Genomic DNA, 22,577 nt, shown 5'->3' with positions numbered 1-22,577 from the left:
AGCTAGGAATTTACCCCTGTCCTGTCATATCTGTTATTCTATTGAATGGAAATGTTAGCTAAAAAGTGGTTGAATGCTAACATCAACTGACGTCTAAAGGTGGATAACAAGCTATCAATTATGTGGTTTTAACTTGAAGTATGGCCTGAAGTCGCTCAGAAGTTTTACTATTGATTGTCTTTTCAGTTGCTGATCAACTGGAAAGAAATTAAATCATCACTTTTATAAATTCCCCACATTCATAGCTCAGCTTTCATTTTAACAGCATTTGAGCTTCCTAACCTGACCATGACATCAGAGAAAAATGGCTGCCGTGTAAATACGGTGAATGAAGTGTACTTAATTAAAAAGAAAATACAAAAATGTATCAATATCGTTCTCACTCTGTGTAAACGGGGGCAAATGTGACAACAGCTTTTTAATCGATTAAGGGGCCCATGCACTCTTACAGCGTGAGCTCCAGTCCAGATTGTATTTTGACAGTAAAAAAGAGTGTGGCTTTCATTAAGCACAATCGATTTCTTCTACACTTGTTATGTGTGTCTATAATGTAATGACTGTATCCAGAATCTAATTTCATCAAGGAAAGATCTGAGAACTGTTTATAGAGTTGAAGAGGAGGATTTTTCATTGTAGCTCTGACTGTTATCATCTAGACTTCCAAGCTGGGACAGACTAATCTAGCAATAAAACAAGTGTTTCAAACCTGAGCCAGGGTCACACATGCTAAAAGTCATTACGAAAGTGTACTCTCCAGTCCACTGAACACATGAATGTGCTGTAACACTATTTATGGGATAGCAATGTATGGGTTAACAATGAGAAATCGAAACAAGAGTAAAACTGCAGTATGCATATTGTCAGCAATAAAGAACCCCCCCCCCCCCATTCCCCTCCCCAACACACACAAGATTGCACATAGGACTAGACATTAATAAAAACACAATAAATTGTTTTTATCATGGATTTTGAGGGCATTTTTATATAATGATTCAAGTGGTTGTAAGGCTGTTTTACCTGCCTGAGACCAACTTGTCGCATAATATGAAAAATGTGAGAGAATCATTTAAATTGCATTTAAATAGGTATTTGATGCCTCAACTGTAAGGGAGTTTCTTATATTTCTGAAACTTGCAAGATTAAATTTTAGTGTGTTACACACGTTTTTTTATATTCTTTTTAAAATCAAGAGTTGGGTCAAGTGTGACACCCAAATATTTAAATTCCTCCACATTTTGAATTTTTTGCCCCTTGCCACAGATGTCAGGACAGTCTCTAAGTTTCTACTGGAAAAGTACATGGTTACAGTCTTTCCAACATTTAGAGTGAGACAGGAGTCAATAATGAACTGCAAATACGTCAGTAATACAGTAATACCTCTCAAACAACAGTAAAAGTTAAGGTATAAGAGAACCTGATTATTATAACTAGGACAAAACATTTTAAATATTACATAACTTTTACACTTAAAGAAAATACAGATTTTAAAATTGCAATACAATAATCATCAAATGTATAGCAATATCAAAATATCTGTTGAATCCGAATGAGTTTTCTTAAATAAATTAAAATATAACATGCAAAATGTTTGTTCAGGCACCTGTTGGCCAACACCTACGACGTCACACAGGACCCTTCACAACAACATGGCGGCATCCGGGTCGAAGTCAGTTTTGTTCGTTTGCTTGGGTAAGAGACGTCTATTAATCCCAAAATAAGCTCATGCACGCATCATTGAATATGTTCGTATGAAACAAATCACACATTCGACCAGTACATCGGTTACTAGCTATTTAGTAGTTAATTAAGATGCTGTTTGAGTCACCCGAGTGCGCCACAGAACATGTTCCTGCTCGCTCAGTTCCTCTCCTAAATGAAAGAGATGAGTGCTGTAAATTGTCATATAAACTTTTTAGTATAACACCAGACACGGTATATTTATGCTCAGTAAGTGTTGACCCCAAAGTAACGGAAAACATAGTCATGTGTTTTGTAGAAACGCTGAGTAACCGGGTCGATATTTACAAAGAGGTCCGATGATAGCAACCCGGAAGTCCGTTACTGATTGGTCAAAGTCCAACGTTAAAGCTGCGTGTTAGATTTGTCATGAGATGTGGTCGACATGAATAAGGCGATGTGTCTCGTGGTGTAGGCCTATGTGTACTGTGTAGCAGAGTTATTCTAGTTTTGACATTTTCATTAATTTTTTACTATCTTTCATTTTGTTTTTTTGTTTCAGTTTAGTTTTAGTTCGTTTTACAAGCTCATAAGCAGTTTTTATTTTTATCTTGAGGAATTGACGAGTTTTAGTTTAGTATTTATTTAGTTTTTGTGTTAGTGTTCGTTTTAGTTTTTCTAGTATTAAGAGTAGTAATATTCAGTTAGGAAAGTGTTAATGGTAAAACTGCCAGCCTTGTTTTTGGTTAAACCAGTCAATTAAATATTAGAAAGTTTAAGTAGTACTTACTCAAATGATGCAGCAGTCCTGTAAGTTACCTGGGAATTAACAGCAAAAACAATTACTGGTGCTTGACAAAATTTTCTCTCACTCACATTATGTTGCATAATTTGTCAGTACAAATTCTGAATTCTGAATTCATAGCATGTTTGATAAGTTTTGCCCCAGTCAGTGCCTTTTGTTCTGCCATAAAGCACAGCTGGAAGTGTCATCCCACAAAGCACTTACAGGGTTGTTTGCATGTTAAGTAGCAGCATTTGCCAAACAGCACCATTATGCTGCAAAATCTGTTTTCTCTTTGTTGATGCAGTTTGACTGATGCTGTATCGATTTTTAGAGCACTTTACTTTGAAAATCCGAAATATTATGTCAGTGAACTATACAATTTAGCAGTGCACCTTTACTTACAATAATTTAAAATAAATTGTGTATTGTATATTTAATTGATGTTCTCTACCCTTGACTGAAAACCTTAAGTTTTACGATTTATTGTTAAATTGTTTTGAACAGGGAACATTTGCAGATCCCCCATCGCTGAAGCAGTCTTCAGGAAGATGGCAACAGATGCTGGCGTCGTTGACAAGGTAATGTCATCAATACTTCATCATTAAGTCATACAAAAACTGTCTTTGTAACTTGTTACTGGTATTGGGTAATGTTACATCTGGCATTAATGTTTATATTTAAAAGAGAGCTTATTAAAATGAGATTATTCAGTAGAATAGTCAAATTAACAACAGAAGTAAAGTTTGGAGCATTTAAAATAACTCACTTGCACTGAACATTACTACCGAACATTTTCAAAGCATTCTTCACTTGTTATTGTTGTATGACATTAGTTTTAAATGTTTTATTATTGGTGGCAGATTTTAATAAGAAATATTATTAGTGAATAAGTTGTGTGATAATCAAAAATATAATGTAACTATTTTTCAAACAACATCCAGTTATTGACAGTTTCGAAGTGGTCACACTCGATATCAGGCCTAATGATTTACTAAGAGGCATTAAAAACGTAACACGGTTAATTTTTATTATTTAATTTATAAATAATGTTTTTTTTATTGAAGGTATAAAAAGTAGGATTTTTCTTTCTATTTTGTCAACGACACATTCAAACTGGGCTCCTCCTCCTGGGCTCTTCGTCACCAGATGCTCTCTCGTACGAAAACACGCCCACCCCGCTGAGCTAACAGCATCACTGTTAACTTTGCGCTAGCATGCTAACTGCCGGTTAGCTTGTCCTACCCGGTTTGAGGCACCTACCTGTCCCGCAGAAAGAAGGCCAACTCTGCATCGCTCTTTCGCCATGTTCGCCGGTCTGTATGGGGCCCAGTTGCTAATTTGAACCACTCCCACACTCACCTGTACGCTGTGATTGGCCACAACAGCGCCCCTCCTGAAAACGTCCCGCTTAAAACAAAACAGAATAGATGCAGAGGGAAGGGTCTCACAAGTGTCTGAACACACACTCACCAACACACATGTATAGAGGCCCATAATTGATTTATGTGATATTATATTTGTAAAAGTCCATTTTATTTTTTTTTGAAAATCCTACTTATTATACCTCTTTAATATCTTGATCACTGTACTTTGCCAAGTGGAATTGCATCCCACTTTTCTGAGGTCTGTCGGCAGTTGCGGCAGTTTTTGCAACAACACACAGGACATAATGCAGATGTGAAGTTGTGGTCTGGGAGAACCCCGAAATGATGAGTTCCGTCCTCTCTCATGTTTTGCACTTATCGTTGCACAATGACGTTCTTAAAAGTTGTATGTTCCTTACTAGATTTTTATTACTGGAGTCAATCCTCCTCAAAACCCCAAAATAAACTTAGAGGGGCTTAGAGGGATTTAACTGTGCATGAGATGATTTTATTGATTTTAACGCTCCATTGGTTTAATATGCCAGAAAGATTGTAAAAAGAACATTAAAATGTTCAAACTCGTCCAAAAATGTTTTATATTGCCTTTTTAATGCCTCTTGGAGTGCACTATAATGAACAAGCTTCAGAAGCCTCACTCCTATAGAGCACAACATCGCCCTACAAATGCTGCAATAACCACCAAACAGATTGAATCATTTTTGCTGTGTTGTTGTTCCCCGTGCTCTGCTCTGCAAAGTGGACGATAGACAGTGCTGCCACCTCCACCTATGAGATAGGAAGCTCTCCAGACCACCGCGGTCAAGCCTGCATGAAGAAGCATGACGTGCCAATGAGTCATGTGGCCAGGCAGGTACGAACATTCACCTCTACACCTTAGCAAAAGTTAGCGTCCCCTTTTTTTGTTCTCTGTTGTTGCAGTGGGTCATAGACAGTGGTGCCACATCCGACTGGAATATAGGCAGCTTACCGGACGACCGCGGTCTGGCCTGTCTAAGGAATCATGGAATTGAGACGAGCCACAGGGCCCGACAGGTACAACCAGCTGTCCCGTGGCTCCTCTCAGGTCTTTTACGTCTGTGTGTATGAGTGTGATGTGACACCCAGGTGCTGCTGTTGCTCTGTCACTTAGCAGATGACTTGATTACTGCTTTTTCAGTTTAATACAGGGTCCAAATGAATGCTCTGTCAAAACAAGCACAGGTTCATCTGAAATGCAGCTGATCTGGATGTAAGGTCCAGCAAACATTTAATATTTAGAGGACAGTCCTTTTAATTTACAATTTTAGGTTATTAAGGGTGCCTGTAACCCCTGCCAAGCAACACAAACATTTTCCTGCACTCTTTCTACTTGGTGTCTTTCTACACATTACAATTTATAGTCTTTTATTTGATTAAATATATATTTTGGGTGCAAAAGTTGCTACAATCTAGACAGAAAAGAGTCTAAAAATACTAAACTCTTCTCTCAGTTAAACCTCGTGCAGCAGATTTAGCCTAAACCTCAGATACAGTGACCTCTTGTGACAGTTGGATGAACTCTACAGTGGCTGGTTCAGCTTCTGAGGACACAACACGAGGCTTTAAGAGAGATTTCAGACAACATGGTGTCATTTTGCTGTAAATGCAGCTGATCTAGTGTTTCATTTTAAACATCAAATTGCTTCTTTTAATGTGTTTTTGCTTCTATGGAAAAAAGAAGTTGGATTTCTACTGTATAAGACCTGTCCCAGTGGCTTTTGTTTGTGTACATTTTTAACCATATTTAGAACCTAAACATATTTTTTCAAATACACAGAGTAATATTAAGTCCTTAGTAATCAACCGTTTCTTTAAAGCACAGGTTTTCTGGTATGAATTTAGAGACAGGAGTGTCATTATTCACCAAATATCTCTTATGTGTATTTGATCTATACTGCTGTGTAAAAGAATGGTATCTGTATTGTTGAGTCATTGTAGCATCATTGTGTCACCTCCCAGCATGTGTTTCAAATCCCAAAACAGGCCTGAAATTATACCAAGATGTGTGTCCATGTAGGGCCTTCAGGTCTTACGCTATGCTGGCTTATCCTCAGTGCAACTCCCACTCCCCTGTGCCCTTAAAACACTCTTTTCATGTTCCCAGATAGAACTCAGGGGGTTTCGCCCTGTGCTTCAGATCTGCTGTCTTGTTGGTTTGTCTCCCTGCAAACTGTTCAGTCACACCGTCGTTTAATCTCCTCAAAGCAGGGATGTGGAGGCTCAAACCCTTGGCTTAAACCCAGCCAAATCCACACAATGCGCTTTGACGAGTTTTTGCTCTTTCCACTTGTCATTTCTCTTACTTGCTTTTGCTCCCACCCTCTGTTTTTCCTCTTTTTCCCCCCATTCCCAATTGTTTTACTCGGTGAACTTTACTGAACTTCTGCCAGTGCCAGCATCCAAGCAGACTGGCCAAGTGGGAGACCACTATATCTCCACACAAACAAACGTGTTTGTTTAATAAGGAAACAAGCTCCAGAGTGATCCATGATGAATTATGTGGCGTGTTTGATGCCTTATCAGAAAATGCCAAGCAGACATTAGATTTAAGAGAGCTCAAACTTGGATTTCATTCTCATCAAAATGTTATCATTGAGTCAACATTTAGGTAAGTGTTGCCAATGTTTTCATGTGTGACATAAGCCAGAGGCAGACTAGGGTTGTTCTGTGACGCTCGTTTAATGGGTGTGGATGTCATTTATATATTTGAAATTTAGCAGTGTTGTCTTCAAACACACTACTACTTAACTATTTCTGCCATAGAAAAATAGAAACGTTATCATTAAAGTAATGTCTAATAAATGGTTTATAACACACTTTACGTGTATATAAGCACATTTTTAAGTGTTTATTATTGGATTCTTTGTCAACAATTATACTGTCTCCTATAAAGACACATTTCATATCATCACTCCTGTGTTAGTTTCAGTCTTTCATTATACACCAGCCTTCCCTTCCTAATGCCTACAGGAGGAGTTATTAGCTGTTGACAAATGTTAATAAACGCTTATATCTTCTTATAACCACAGTTTAGTATTAAACTATTAGTTAAATGGCTATATACTGGTGTTCATGCTAAGGAAGGGGACCTTTTAAAAAAGTATTTAACTTATTTGAGAGAAAAGGCCTTTTTGCACTTTACCAGGACCCCTATCTCGGATCCCATCGGCTATAGCCTGACGACGATATAGCCTCTGGGGACAGCGGTGAACATGCAGGGTGTGTAGCCAGCGGTTAGCGATAAACAACTTCCAGTCAAGACTTCCTTTTCCGCGTGCTGCATTGTTTATAAGAAGCCGTTTTTCTTGTGATTTACTTTAATTAATTAACCTTTGCTGAAATTTCAACATCAAGATGCAGATTTGTACAAAGTAAAAATGCAGCTTTGTCAGGTCTGTCCTCATGAGGAGAAGAAAACGACTTTTAAAATGCTTGTTTGTTAAACGGAGGTTGGATCGATCTGATGCATTCGAGGAAGTCAGGAAATCTGAACGCTGAACGGCTTTCGTGACACACCGTCAAGGGAATTTATCTCAATTTGAATTTTAGATCTAGAACAGATTGTTAGCTGAACTTACATGCAGATGTCTGTTTATAAAGATTAATGCTGCAGCCTGCTGATACCTGATTGGTCAGTATTACTCGGACTACAAGCGTAGTACAAACGAAACCGGAACACTTGCCGTCCCTAATATCCACGTCCCTGTAAAAAGAGCAGAAGCAGCTACCTACAAATTTAAGTTTAGTATTTTCACCTGTGCTCTTCCTACTGTGACATGTCAAAAAAGAAATGTCCTTTCTATTGGTTATTTTCTGTCCATTTAACAGTATCTCTTCATGTCTTCTCAGGGTTTTATCTCGTTTTGAACTCAAAGTTAGTTTCGTGTTCCTCCCCAATCATTCCTCATTTACAGCAACAGCCTCCCAGCTTGCTCACAGCCAGATGTGTCAGAAATCAAACCAATGTCTTTCAGCCAAGTGAGAAGGCTCGCATGAGCTCTTTTTTTATCCGGGGAATACCACAACTTCAGTTTGAGTGTGAGAGCGCACAGTAGATAATAGCAGGGCGAGCAACAGCCGCTGTGATTAGAACTTCAGATAACCACCCTATGTGAAAGAAAGGGTGTGAGAAATGGATTATATAGAGATCGGGGCCGGGATACAACTCAACACTCTAAGAATATAAAGTCAGTCATAATAAACATCTGTTTGTTCCTCTGCTGTTACATGATTGGCCACAGCTGTCTCCGTGATTGACTGTGTATTTGTCTCTCCACATCTGGAGCATTGCAGGAGTTTTATTTGCTTCTTGTTCTTTTATTTCTCTTGTCTTTTTATTTTCGCCCGCTGTGCTCGCCGTCAGCTTAACATTCTTAAATGTTGACTCTCAAACTATTCTCTTTCTTATTGCTGCTGCTTGTTCCATTAAATCATTACCAAGCACATGTTGAGCATGTTGCTTAACACCCCTCCACATGGTTACAGACATGCAGCTCGGATCACTTTCATAACCCAGTTTTCTGAAATTAAGAATCAAGTTGTTGTTGTCTTTAAAGTTGTGATCTATAGGATCTCAGTTCACCTATGGCGATAAACGGGAGCACACTTCCCAGATATCCAGACAGTGTTGCATGTGTGACGTCCACGGTTGGCTCCGGTTGTAACTCTTGATTTTCCTCGCTGACGGTCGCTTTCCTTTTTAGACTGTTTGCCTTCATCTGAGCGTCCAATTTGTTTCTTTTTCTTTGGATTTTCACTTCTTTTTGAAGTTGTATCTGTAGTCATCGATCTTTTCTTTGTTTGTTCAGCCATAGTAGATTACTGTTTACTCGCAAGACTTGCAGAGACCGGAAAAGCAGCCGCACCACTGCTGGCTGATGGAAAACGCGTCACTAACTGGGCGCCGCTTGTGATTTTTTTCCTCGAAAGTCGCCACAGACACCCAGTCAATAATAATACTATATACTGCAAATGTAAAGGCTTTCATCAGTGTGGGCTCAATCACCATTGCGTTATCTCACTCGGTGATGGATAGTAACTTAACAGACATTTATTTAAATGAAAATCTTAGAGATTATGACTTTAATATTTCAGCTCTGTTTAATTCGGTAAGGCCTGAGGTAACAACAGTAAGTGTGGTTTGATACCCCATTGTTACGCCCCACCCTAAGGCGGCCCTATGGGGCTAACAACTATCCACATTTGACCCAACAAACTCACAGGAAACACCTTAAAAAACCAAGGGATTTATTATAGACAATACTAACAACCAAATTAACTGAAGGCTAACAAAAGCAACTAGAACACAACAACACAAAATCCCAGTCTGAGAGGCAGAACCACAGCAGTCCCCACTCCAGAAGCCTCACCCCTTCAGATGCCATGTCTGGGGTTTTTAAACATCCAAGACCAGGTGAACCTCATTGTGCAATCAGCAGGGAAGAGCTGGGAAGACAACAGAAAGGCAAAAGGGAGAAACAGTGCAGGGAACACATACAGCCGTAACCATGAATTACAAATTGAGTAAACACAACAACAAAAGTATTTTTTCTGTTTTCAGCCAATCAAAGCCAAAATGGTCAATCATACATTCTGCTTCCTGTGAATGCTTCACAGTCAAAGCTACCCTGTTTGTTTTGTGCTAAGTAGCTTTTATGTCATAAACATTAGTAAGAGTCTGAGACTCCAGGGTCTGAGACCCGAGAGAATTCTGGGAATTCTAAAAACTAAGGAAAAAATTATAACAGACGAGTTATAATTAAAGAGAAACACTTTGAACTATGCAAAAGAGTTGTTTGCATTCAGCGATTTAGAAAGAAAAGGTATAGAATTAAAACCAAAAATTTCACAAAGGTTATATCACAAAAATTGTGTGATTATAACAACAAGAATTTAGAACCCTTGCAGCCCCAAACTTGCAAGGAACCTCCACCATGCTTCACTGTTGCCTGCAGACACTCATTATTGTACCGCTCTCCAGCCCTCCGGTGAACAAACTGCCAAATATTTCTTATTTTGACTCCTCAGTCCAGAGCACCTGCTGCCATTTATCTGCACCCCAGTTCCTATGTTTTCGTGCATAGTTTTAGACCACTTCTAGCCAGACTTCTCTGGACAGTAGATGTGGGTACTTGGGTCCCACTGGTTTCTGCCAGTTCTGAGCCGATGGCACTGCTGGACATCTTCCGATTTCGAAGGGAAATAAGCTTGATGTGTTTTTCATCTGCTGCACTAAGTTTCCTTGGCTGACCACTGCGTCTCTAATCCTCAAGATGGGCCGCTTCTTTGTGCTTCCTCAAAAGCGCTTGAACAGCACATCTTGAAACCCCATTCTGCTTTGTCTGGGAGAGACCTTGCTGATGCAGTATAACTTCCTTGTGTCTTGATGCTGTGCTCAGTCTCGCCATGGTGTATGACCTGTGACATGAAACTGTCTTCCACAACCTGACCTTGGAAGCAGAGTTTGGCTATTGTGTTCCTCACCCAGTTTACGCCTCCTACACAGCTGTTTCTGTTTCAGTTAATGACTGTGTTTCAACCCTGTTTGGTATAATTGGTTGATCATACACCTGACTATAATCCTACAAAATCCCTGACTTTGTGCAAGTGTACCTATAAGAGTCGATGCTGGTTTGGAAGCAAAGGGTAGAAACACCAAATATTGATTTGATTTAGATTTTTCTTTTGTTCGCTCACTTATCATTTTGCAATTATTTATATTTTTGAAAGCATTCTTAGTTTACAGCATTTTTTTTTCTGTTTTGACTGTTAATATTTTATCTTCACTTTACTTTTTAATGTCTCATTTTATAATGTGTGTCTTTGTTTTTGTTGTCTTGTTTAAAGCACTTTGAACTGTCTTGGTGCTGAAATGTTCTATATAAATAAACTTGCCTTGCCTTACATCTAAGAGTGGAACGTCTCAGCGACAACAGCAGTGGTAAATTGCCTGCCCCTAACTTTGAAGTGTCTTGCGGAGTCCATTTGTAGACAACTAAAAGTTGTTTACAAGAACAATCTCGTAGCGTTTATCTTTGAGGTCTAACAAATGTGTTGAATTAGTTTCCTACCTTATAAAACATTTGCACCAGTATTTTAAAAGGGATTTTTTTAAATCCTTCGTTCTCTACTTATGAGCTTATGAGCTTACAGTCTCACGTACCTTTTTTGGCACATTATCTCCCCAAATTACTTTGCATGTGTGAAAACAATAGGCTGGACTGTCTCTACCAACATGTGCGAATGAAAGAGACAAACAAAACCAGGACCAACTCATGGAAATACTGCTCCGTGGTGCTACTAGAGATCAAAGACCTTCCAGGAAAACTGTAATACAGGTGCAATTAAAGTGTTAAAAGAGTGAGCAATAAACTGTGAGACTGATGTCATTGAGATGCAATTAAAAACATAAAATGTGAATTACCTGTGGGCATCCTATCCTGTTAATCCCCCATGCGTGTGAAGGGAAATGCAGTCTAGCATTGGAATGGTGGACCACACCACAAACTATGTAGCAAGATAATTACATGATGTGAATACATTGTCTTTAAAGGGCCAGTTAGCCATTTTCAACCTCAGTCCTATCATGCTATTACGGGGAGCTAATGCTATTATGGTATAAAAAAATGGAGTTTGGCTCTGTGCCTTTGGAGGGCGCTATCCACTTCTCCAATGGGCCCTGGAAAACCTCCGCCAGACTATGTAAAACGCGTCATCTGGCGGAGGCCAGGATGCTCGCTAAACTACACTTCCTCAATCTAGGACGCCCGCCTCCGATGTCTGCAGTGTTTTGTTGAAAAAAACACAAACCGTAAAATGTAATCATTTGTACCGTGAGGTGCCTTAAAGAGCTGCCTGCTCTCCCGTTTTCCCTCTCAGACAGTCCACATTTATAACCGAGTCATGTCTCGTTCAAAATCATCAGGTTTGAAATGTATTTTCACTGCAGGGTCTCTCGCTGGGCCGTTCCTTTCAGAGGGAGGGGCGCAATGCATGCTGGGTGTTGTAGGAATGTAGAATGGGTGAAACCACGAGCTGTTGGTACAACTTTCTCCACAGCTATGGCGCCAATTTCAAATATTGCTTCTGTCGATTACAGAGAACACCAGCTTTGACTGACAGCGGCTTTTTCCAGGGGAGAATTGCTCCTTTAAGAAATGCTATCAGAAACAGGGTTTGAGTTTGTGAATATATTAAATGTGTAGTTCAAAGACCAGACTGTGCATTATTGTTGTATTGCAAACTGACTTTTAGTACCTCAGATTGTGTCCTCTCTGAAGGACTGTCCACACTGTGCTTTCACACAGAGCCAAAAGTAATGCTTGCTTTGTTCTCACTTCCAGGTGACGAAGGACGACTTCATGAGCTTTGAGTACATTCTCTGCATGGACGAGAGCAACTTGAGGTAAAGTTATTTCAGGCAGCAGCATCAGAAGTTTAGATTTTTTAAGCGAGTGTGGATCGCAGCAGCTGGACACACACTCCCTTAAACCACTGGTGTGTTAAGCGTCCTTTCTTACGTATTAATGGCTGCCCGGGATCAAAAAGAAAACATTTGCCTTTGAAGGGGTCAAGCTAGCTTGTCCTGCTAACTGTCTGGATAGCGATCTGCACTGCTCCTTCACATGCACATGAACATGGTGGTAACATTGAGCTATGACTAACGTGTAGGTGAAGGCCTCCCCTTAATGAGCAATATCCTTCCTTAAGCTCCTTCCAAAGGTCAGGGGGAGGGATATTTTTTGATACTTTGAACGTTTAGGGATCATTTTGAGATCACATGCCTGTGGCAGATCTGATCTGTAAGCAGCTTACTGAGTTCTTTGGATGCCTCGTCTTTGCTCTTTGGGCAGTTTTTTCCTCCCCTTTCTCTCCCACATAATGTTTTTTTTTCCCCCTTCGCAAACGTTAAGCTGACGAGACTGAGAAAATGAGACCCTGTCCCAGACAAAAGGCACTCGGTCACTGTTTGGTTTTCTCGTAACAAAACCATGTCATTGTTGTAAAGTTTTTAGTTTGAATGTTAGACTTTAAGTTTGAGATTTGCTGTACTTTAACTACATAAAAATACCTTGTCAGTTTTGTATTACTGTTTATTTCTGCTTTAGTGGGAAATAAATCACATGGATGTCATAAGTGTGGGTTGTTATTATATGTTTATTATTGGAAGTAAACATGACATCTCCGGATAGGATTACATCATCTCTCCCACCTCACATCTGAGTTGCAGAGAAACATCCTGTTTATCATCACTTGTATTCACTCTGAAGTGAGCACTTTTTATTGTGGTGCAGGGCTTACGTGTTTTCCTTCTTTTCCCTGCGCTTAACGTGTTTTTTTTTTTCACAGCGAGTTGGAGAGAAGAGCCAAACTGGCGAAAAACACCAACGCAAAGATCGAGCTTCTTGGTTCATACGACCCTCAGAAGCAGAGGATCATCAAAGACCCGTATTATGTAAGTATTAAAGTAAATCTTCAAGCATAATTAACGTGATTCCTCTATGTTTGATCTCAGCTGATCCCAATATGTGGATGATATATTGAATAGTAATAGGGAAGCTGTGGTAATAGTAAAAAAATAATGAATACGTTTCACAAAACTCGCAAATTAAAGCAGCTCATTGATTTTAATTACATTTATTTAGCTAACTGTTTATTAACCATGTTTATAAGAGGGGTTTCCAAACACCAGTTTTTATGTGTATTTTCAATTTCTTGCGTTAAAAACTTGAGTGGAAATGCTGAAAAGTCTCCAGAACTTTGAATTATGCACGCTTGTTGTGTGAGATCTGGAGAGAATTTACCCTCCACAGGGAGCGATCAGGTCGTGCCCCGACACGTTCCGCAACATAAACAGCATCAAAACGTTGGAATGTAACAAGAACACAGCAGCACACTTGCTTTGAATAACTGCCTAAATGGTTACAATAAAGTTCTATGCAACTTTTCCACTCCAGTAAAAAACACAATGAAAAGCTTTTGCGGAACTCTTATTTGATTACTTGGACAACACTATAAAAGCAGCCTTTTCCCACTCCGTGGCTCACCCACACATCTTATTCCTTCCCGTGCTTTCTCTGCAGGCGAAAGTTGAGAGCCAAATGATTTGGACATGTGTTGCCTTGGCAGCAAAGTTAAGGGAATGAAGTTTGGAATTTTGATTCGTGATAAGTTGTCAAAATACATTTGAAACATTTTAACTAGACATCAAATGTGTTTAAATTAAAACTAATGCAGAAAACCCCGTCTGAGGTTGTAAATGATGTGCCACTGAAGCTCTGTGGGCCTCATAATAATGCCTTTGTTCATAACTACAGTGCTCTATTACATATGGTGGTTGCAGGATCCGAAGTTAAATTACTATTCAAATCAGAAGTGATGATGTGGTTGAAATTGCGGTTGACAATATTTCTGACTTTTTATGAGTTGAAAGAAAAGATTAAAGACTTTGCACATACAAGCTTGTTCCTCTCAAATTTTGGTCAGATCTTAGTTGAAATATGGGTTTGTTTTTTTTAGCAAGATGCCAAGATACTCCTTATATCTGATAGGTGTGGCAAATCAAGATGCTGATGAAACATCCTGATTGTTACACAGGTGTGCCTTGAGCTGATCAAAATAAAAGGCCAAATTTGCTGTTTTTACACCCAGTCCAGTCGAAACGTTTCAATTTGGGAGCCATTAGTTTGAGTGTGACCCAAATCAATCAGAGACTGTTTATGAATTCTTCATGGGCTGGAAGAGTCAATAGCTTTTCCATTCAGTGTTGTTAATCCCATACATCCAAAATGCACTTTATGGTCTCCTCTATAGATCAGCATTGACACCACATCTCGTAAACAAGCTTAGTAATAGTGTTTGATTCACATTCAAACCTGATTTAGTTGAGAGAGGTTTGGAGTATGATTTACATTTTGTTTAATATTTATTCTTATCTTTTTTATCAACCCAAGATCTTCCTCTTTATCAGGAAATCAAAGTTTAGTGAAATCTAAAGAGGTAAAAATGAAACACCAAAGTACGGTTTACATTTTCTAATTACCTTTGTAATTTCAAGTGCCTTCATCATTTCAAGTGTCCCAATATCACAAATGTCGCAAGTTTTTTAAGGGAATTTGAAGTCTCCACCACAGACATGAATTGAAGTTTATTTTACTACCACAAGCTGTCTGCAATGTTGTTTCTAGGAACTCGCCAGTACACCCAACCACAACCCCAGACAATGTTTAACCTTTGTAGCTCAGTACCTCCACATCCAGATTCTTCACCTCAAAGTTCCTCTGAGACGAGTCACCATGGCAGCTAATGCTGCGGCTAGTTTGTGACTTTTCTCTGGATGTATGAAGAAGCTATTTTTCAGAGGGAATGGGCTGTTGTACAAGCCGCTCCAATTGTTTTCAGCTTCCCTTTAAGTGTACAGATCTTGTAATAGGCCAACACAAAGTCGTCACGCATCACTTTGAATATTAATGCGACCATGCGACTCTGCTCATAGTGTTGACATTACAAAAAACCACCCACACAACAGCACACCACATGTGGAGGTCTTTGGCTGAGGAGGTCACACATGTTCTGCAGTTGTAAGTGCAGTTTGATGTCTGATGTTCGAAACAATATGGGAGATGGCTTATGACAGAGAAATTAATCCACACACGGAGATGACTTCATTCAGCGTCCCAGTTATAAGCTCACTCACAATTTTTAACCCCTGTTGCTTTACGTTGTTTGATAAAATTGCACATTTCAGAGGAGCATTTTGTTGTGACCAGCGCAGAGCATAAATGTGTTATAATAATGCTGTTTATCAGCATCTTAATTCGCCACACCTGTCAGGAAGATTATCCAGTGCTCACAAAGCCCTTTGTTTACGTAGCAAAAGTCTTTGATCTTGTATTTCATCTCTTGAATAAAAGGTTTGTTAATGTTTTCGTTTAGTGTAGTTTTTCTCAGATTTTGGATTTGAACACCACTTTGAAGACCACTTTTCTTTGTGTGGTGATCTGCTTCTTGTCGCTCTTTTTGCAAAAAGAAAGGGTAAATGAATACTCTGAACAGTTAGTGGGGTTTGGACACATGACAGTATTGGATCGTGGTTTCCTCTGCCAGCAACCACACAGCATGCCATTAAAGTGAGCTATGAGGAGCCAGACAGTAACTGTCCATGTGTCTTGACACATGGAGACATAAGTTTCCGGTCCAAACGGTTTGGACCGAATAAAATGAAGAACTCACAGCGCGGCCAAACACCAAAAAGTACTTCCTTAACATTTTTAGTTTTGTCATTTCTTGACACAATTTGCAACCTACTGTTTTAACAGCTAAACAATTGAGTTCTCAATTTTAAGTACCTAAAAAGTTTATGGGTTAAGTACGAAACTGGCAATATATTATGTTTTTATAACCTGTTGAGTAGTTGTCTAAAGCTTCTTTGAATTCTTTTTGTGTTTTTGTAGGGGGGTGACGAAGACTTTGAGAAGGTGTACCAACAGTGTGTACGTTGCTGCAAAGCATTCCTGGAAAATAACTCCTAACAACATCCTTAAACAATCTTTGCTTCATGTGTTAGATGAACTTTAAAAATCAACCACACAAACTGTTTCACTTTAACACTTACCTGTATAACTCTCTTGGGGATGTCACTGAAAGAACCAGAACTTTTTGTTTCAATGTTGTAAACGTTACACAAACTACATGTTGTGTACTTTTAGCAAGATGCTACGTGGACACGTGGATGCTCAACTGTAAATTCAGGAGATCAATAAAACAGATAAATGAATCTGACTTTCTGAGATTTATTTTTATCCAAATATTATATTTTTTATTTTTTAATACGCTAATGAATGAAGGTATCTCGTGCTGCTTGATGGTTAACTTATTGTCATAGCTTTTGCTTTTGTTCCTTATACAACCTCTTTGATCTGACCTTTTGACCCAAGTTATTCTTTCAAGTTTCAGATGCCAAGTTTATATTTAGTGTTGTTTAAAACAAGAAAACATCTGTTCTCGCGCTTTTTCCTTTGATATCCGTCTCCCCACTTTGCGCTAAAACATTATTCTACTTTGCTCCGATCACTGCTTCTACTTAAATGGTGGTGACCCCATAAAGAAGGACTCATCAGTGCCAATACAAATGACCTTTCTGCGTGAACATGAGAGAAATGAGATCTTCAAAAGTGGGAGATGAGCATTGTTTCTGGACTTGTTTCACTATGTGACAAACCTCGCAATTAAAGAAAGGGTTTGGCATCTTTATTAGCTTTCCTTCTGATTTTTAGACAAGAAGATTGATGCTACTTACGTCTATACATTAAATATGAAGCTTCATGCACAAACCACTTAAATGAGCTTAGCTTAAAGCGACATTATGCAACTGTTCTACCTTAAATTAACAGCATCAAAATGATTTTGATTGCTTACTCACTTGAAATAAAGAAAGTGACAGCTCTTTAATTCCCTCTTAACGTTCCAAACACCAGTTTTTTCTTCACGTATCTTGGGTTTATCGGTTATTAGTCTTTGCTTAGTATTCTCTAAACAGGCATCATGGAAGGGATGTAGAGGCTGAAGAGGACGTTATTGGATAAGAGGAAAAGAGAGAGTAACGGAGCAAGAGGCCGGAAAAGCTTAGACTAGCTTAAAGTTCTTGGCGAGAAAGTTAATTAGACTGACAAACAGTACGGAGGCCAAATTGCAAAAATGCCAATTCCTGCATAATGTTGCTTTAAAGACTGAAAGTGAGGAAAAACCCCTGGCCTCGCTGTCTGAAGGTAACTAAATCCGTCTAAGCACCTCTAAAGCTCTGAGCATGTTTATCTAACGCTTTTGCAAGGTTATATCTCCTTGTATAATCCATTCAGAACCCATTGCTTGTTATTTAACCAAATACAATTTATGTCACTAAAAAAATACCTGCTCCTATAAAAAGATAATTATTCAGCAGTTTAATCTACCATAGTCAGGGTCTGGTGTCTTTTTTTCCTACTCCACAATACTTCCTACTGCATTCAGAACTTCGACATGAAGTTATTCAACAACCACTTCTCTAACTACAAAAAGGGTCAGAAATTAGGTTTGAGTTAGCGTTTTGAGACGCCAACCATGCTGCTTGGCATCCCTGGTTTGAGTCCAGCTTTTACAGATCTATACTTATTTTATACCGCTCTTCTGTTACTATCACATTAAAGCATAAATGGGCACCTCAAAAGGGCAAAGTACTTAATGATCATTCCACTCAAATTACAGAGAACAATCTCCCACGTAACCCAAAATTTGGTGTCCCAATTACACTGGATAATCCTCAGAATATGCTGCCAACAATGTCCATAGAAACCATCTTTGGGTACAAAGTAGTAAACACTTCTTTGTGCCTAGCGTGAAGACTAATCAGGAAACCTTTTCTGTGAGGAGAAGTCGAGCTTTTTAATTGTAGATTTCTTTCTTTCTTATTGTAAAAAAAAGAAAAGTTATTTATGACATTTTAGCCATTTTTGATACTATAACAGTTGGAGAACGAGTCGAACTGGGATGATCATTTTTACACATTGTAAAACCAGCCAGGAGGGCCATTTAAGGCCATCAAATTTGAATGCTGTGGACGCTTTAAATTTAATACCATTTACCTCCATTGTTTTGGTGTGGCGGCAGAAATCTTACGGACACTTATTTCACATTTTTAATCAAATGAGGAAAATGAGCTATTTTGTAATTGGGTGAACTGACCCTTTAAAGCGAAGTTGTACCTGCATATGAATGTTCAGAATTTTTCCATAACTTCTATTATACCAACAACACGTCACTCTCTTTAAGCTGCCCCCTTTTAAACACTTTGAAATCTGTTTCGCAACGACTCGGCCCGGTCATGCGCTCGTTCAGGGAGCATTCCACATTTCAAGACGGGAATGTTGGAGGAAATTCAGCACGAGACAAAAAAGACAATTCATATTTGTACCAATCTTATAATTTATTTAAATATATTTCATTTTCATATATTCATATATATATATATATATATAGATGTATTTAACAGCCATTTGATAAATGCCGGTCGCTTTAATTTAAGGTAGACAGGTGGATTCCTCTTATGCTTTACAGTATGTACATATTACTCTTGTTTCGTGTGGTCATGTTGTACATTATGAACCTTTGTGACAACTCAAATATATAAATATAGACTGTACCACGCTCTACAAAGATCCACAGGAGGGCTGTGACTTACAACCACCACTTCTTTTTGAACACGTCCCTGCAAAGGCGCAGAGACATGTTCATGTAGTCAATAATTGAAACTCAGTTCTTTTTCAGTGTGAGCACAAGTGGGTGAAACTATGCTGAGACTGCCAGCCGAGGGTCTGTGACAGCTTTTTGTCTGCGTTAGGGGTAGTGCAGCAGAAGGGAAGGGCCCTCTAGTCATGCTAAAAACAGTAGCTACATTTGGATTTTGCTCTTTTCTTACAGAAAAGAACTCAATAAAGAAATATGCAATCCCTTTTCTTTTGTTTTAACAACTTTTTGGATGGCAGCAGGGGGAAAAAGGCCCCATTTGTGTGTCTCTCTCAGCCACTTATTTCTTCTCCACTCTTCATTTCCGCCATCTGTATCTTGGTCTGGTTCTTCCTCGTGGGACAGCCAACCATCAGGGCCCAGCCAAAGAAGGGTGTGGCAGTAATCCACGCCTCAGCAGAACAGACCTTATTGAAGGGCAAAACGGTGCCATTCATCAGTTGGGGCTGGTCGGAGTGTTTAAGGCTTCCCTCTTACTGTCCAAGGCACTTTTTTACCAAGTTTTTTTCTTCTGGAGAACTTGTATAAGGCTTCAACCTGCAATGAAGGTGAAGAGAAATTCAGCACACCTGACAAATTCTTTCCATTTCAAAAAGAATTACATACAGTACATTTAGGAGGCTTGATTTGTCAAAAATCTGGTGCTCTTGCTGTGCCATTGCTAGTGGGGTGTATCAACTCTGTGAACAATCGTCTCGGTGTCTTCAAAACGTGATCTTTGCACTATGAACGTCTTAATATTTCACTCTCAGTGCTCAGATCTTTTATGTAAGCAGCAATAGAGCAATATAAAAACTCCACTACAAGTTAAAGTCCTTCATTCAGAATTACATTTAGTTGAAAGTAAGTTTTTAAACTATTGAAGATGTAGGTTGGCCCCTTTTTGGAGTATTATTTTGTAGTTCTAAGTGATGTAATTATTATTGCATTAATAATGCTGGGTATAGTTTAATCTTAAAAAAATGCATCATTTCTATAAAGTGATAATGTTTTACAGAAGCAGAATCAGGGTTTATTGCCAAGTAGGTTTACACATACAAGGAATTTGTGTCGGTGATTTTGGTGCAGAATAAAAATAAGTAAATGACTTGAATAGATAAAAATAGGCAATAAGAATAAAAATATAAAAAGCAGTACGTATAATACAAAATATTTACAACAGGTGTAATTAAAAACTGTACAGTAGTGCAGGATATTGGTGAGTGTGAAAAGCTTTCAGTATAAAATTAGAAATAGTGCAGTGTACAGACAATAACACACAGTCTGAAATTCTTAGTGTGAAATTGTTACCTGAAAAGTAACTATAAAGATAATTCCCTCTGTTGAACTTTCAAGTACATAAATGACATGGAAATACTCAATCAAAGTACAGTGAAAGTGACTTCTTATCAAGATAAAACGCTGCTACTTTCTACCACTGCGTGCGGTAGTAAATGTGCTGTGTTTTACAAATTGCACATGTACCAACCACTTTGCAGCAACGGAGTACTTACTGTACTGTAGTATAGATGTGAGGTATTTGTGCTTTACTTGAGCATTTCTGACTCATTACACTTTATACCTGAACTCCACTGCACTGAGGTCTGAACTTATCATTACATTTTCTTTACATTTAAAGCGTATGATGAGCCTTTAAAACATGATGAATGACAGTATTGATCATATTTCGAATTAATTCCACATCCAACAGATACAAAAGTAAATGCTACTTGCACATTAATGTATAATGATAAAATACCTTAAGGGGCCATTTTGCACCATCCAGTACTTATTTACGTACGTATTTTTTACTAATAATACTTAAAATCAAATATTATTTTCAGTACAGGACGTGTACAGAACCGTTTAACATCATTGTATTTTAACTTTTACACCCCTGCCTGCCATGTTTTGAAACTTGAATCATTTCGTGTATCAGCCTGCATTACTTACACACTCTGTCATATACTCTGTCCTCAATGGCTTCTATTACTTGTACAACACACAGCACTTTAACCTCATACCCTGTGTATATCTCTTTAAACTAAGTAGCATGAAACATGTACGTTTGAATCAGAGGTGAATATATTACCGTACCTTGTGTGTGCTACCCCTCCGTGCACTGCGGGCTGCCGGCCAGTCTTGTGAGAAGCCGCGCACATCTTCTGAAGACTGAGGAAAAAAAGAGATGAAAGAGAGATGAGTGGAGTGTGCTGACAGTGGATTAACAAAGATCATTCCTCACAGTGTAATTGCAGCTTACATGCAGGTATGGTGCAGTCTCTGGTGTGGTGGTAGAGCCGGTACACATGCTTCCTGCACTTGGGACTGAAGTAGAGTGGACCTGAGGGGGAAGAGAGCACAACATTTACAGCTCCACAGCCACATGCGCTAACATCATTCAACTGTTTCCTATGTAAGCTAGCATTCACATTTAGCTACCTTCTCTCCCTCCTGTAATATTCTGTCTTTTGTTTGTTAGTCTGGACACTTAAGCACCAGGGACATAAAGGTTTGCGAAGAGAACTTACCTGTTATATGTTTTAGCAATCTCTCCTTTTTTCTGAGATCTCTGGGGTATACGACTGTGGAGAGAAAGAAGATACCAAGTTTAGCTGTGTAAATAAGAACCTTAAATAGCACAGGTATTGTATTCTTTTTAAACCCTAAGAGGGCATCCATCACCTCATTTAGAAATAAATATTCTTCGGAGGTCATTACAAGCTAGGTGCATCCAAATACAGAAAAAAGACATGTTTCCCCACTTGTTTCTGGTTGTACCTAGCCATTGAGATACGTTTGGTTTTATTTTTCCACATACCTCTGAGACTTATGGTTTAAAATGTATATCTGCATGACTACAGCACTTAAGCTATCAGAAAACATAATTGGAAATGGTGGGTGCAGTAACTCTTTAATTTATCTAAGCACTCGATCCATCGCTCTACAATGACTGTGCATTATGACTACAGAGCACAGTAGGCTAAATCCATCATCAAAGGCTACAGCATCCTCTTGAGGTCCAACACAAGGGTCACACCCAGTTAACAAGCTGTCACTCACCGACAACCTGATCCCCTCTGTCCGTTTTCAAGGTGTGTAAATCCTTTGGTTCCACCGGAGAACCCTTCACCCCTGATGTTAACGCTGCTTCCGTTTTGCCGTGTCGACCCCGGCTCTCCTCCACGTGTTTCACGATCTCTACTATCCGCCTCAAGTCCTGCTGTTTGTCCTTGCCGGTTGCCGTCGACACCGGCGGTGCCACCGAGGGCGCGCTCTCGCTGCAGTGATCGGTCAGCGTGCACATCAGTAGCACCAGTCCCATGCTCAAGTGCCTGCGCAGTCCGCTCATAGCTTCCAGGGAGTGCGTAAAGAAAGTGAACTCCTTCTCCAAAGCCTCTGCGGGGGGGGAAGTTTAACCGGACACCTGTAAGAGAGAGCGAGAACCGAGG

General features: G+C 39.1%; 2 protein-coding genes across 3 annotated transcripts; one reads left to right on the top strand and one right to left on the bottom strand.

The window, feature by feature from the left end:
• The first annotated feature begins 1,635 nt into the window (after nucleotides 1–1,635).
• On the top strand, nucleotides 1,636–16,642 carry acp1 (acid phosphatase 1). 2 transcript variants are annotated; one of them, XM_069655575.1, is made up of 6 exons: nucleotides 1,636–1,689; nucleotides 2,969–3,042; nucleotides 4,768–4,881; nucleotides 12,210–12,271; nucleotides 13,216–13,321; nucleotides 16,320–16,642. In XM_069655575.1, the coding sequence occupies exons 1-6, from the start codon at nucleotides 1,647–1,649 to the stop codon at nucleotides 16,395–16,397; spliced, it is 477 nt and encodes a 158-aa protein (XP_069511676.1). In that variant the 5' UTR covers nucleotides 1,636–1,646; the 3' UTR covers nucleotides 16,398–16,642. The 2 variants fall into 2 exon arrangements, with proteins under 2 accessions (XP_069511676.1, XP_069511667.1); XM_069655566.1 differs by lacking the exon at nucleotides 4,768–4,881 and adding an exon at nucleotides 4,586–4,699.
• Nucleotides 16,643–19,149: 2,507 nt separating this feature from the next.
• On the bottom strand, nucleotides 19,150–22,477 carry alkal2a (ALK and LTK ligand 2a). Its single transcript, XM_069657677.1, has 5 exons — nucleotides 22,189–22,477; nucleotides 21,657–21,710; nucleotides 21,389–21,469; nucleotides 21,223–21,297; nucleotides 19,150–19,683 (listed from the first exon to the last, which is right to left on the bottom strand). The coding sequence occupies exons 1-4, from the start codon at nucleotides 22,475–22,477 to the stop codon at nucleotides 21,233–21,235; spliced, it is 489 nt and encodes a 162-aa protein (XP_069513778.1). The 3' UTR covers nucleotides 19,150–19,683; nucleotides 21,223–21,232.
• Between the last annotated feature and the right edge of the window lie 100 nt (nucleotides 22,478–22,577).

This window comes from Semicossyphus pulcher, unplaced genomic scaffold (genome assembly GCF_022749685.1).
Source record: "Semicossyphus pulcher isolate SPU_LCO1_2020_fin unplaced genomic scaffold, fSemPul1.0.p SCAF_11, whole genome shotgun sequence".
NCBI lineage: Eukaryota > Metazoa > Chordata > Actinopteri > Labriformes > Labridae > Semicossyphus > Semicossyphus pulcher.
Note: the sequence above shows the minus strand (reverse complement) of the source record. Positions and strands in the feature narration are given on the sequence as shown.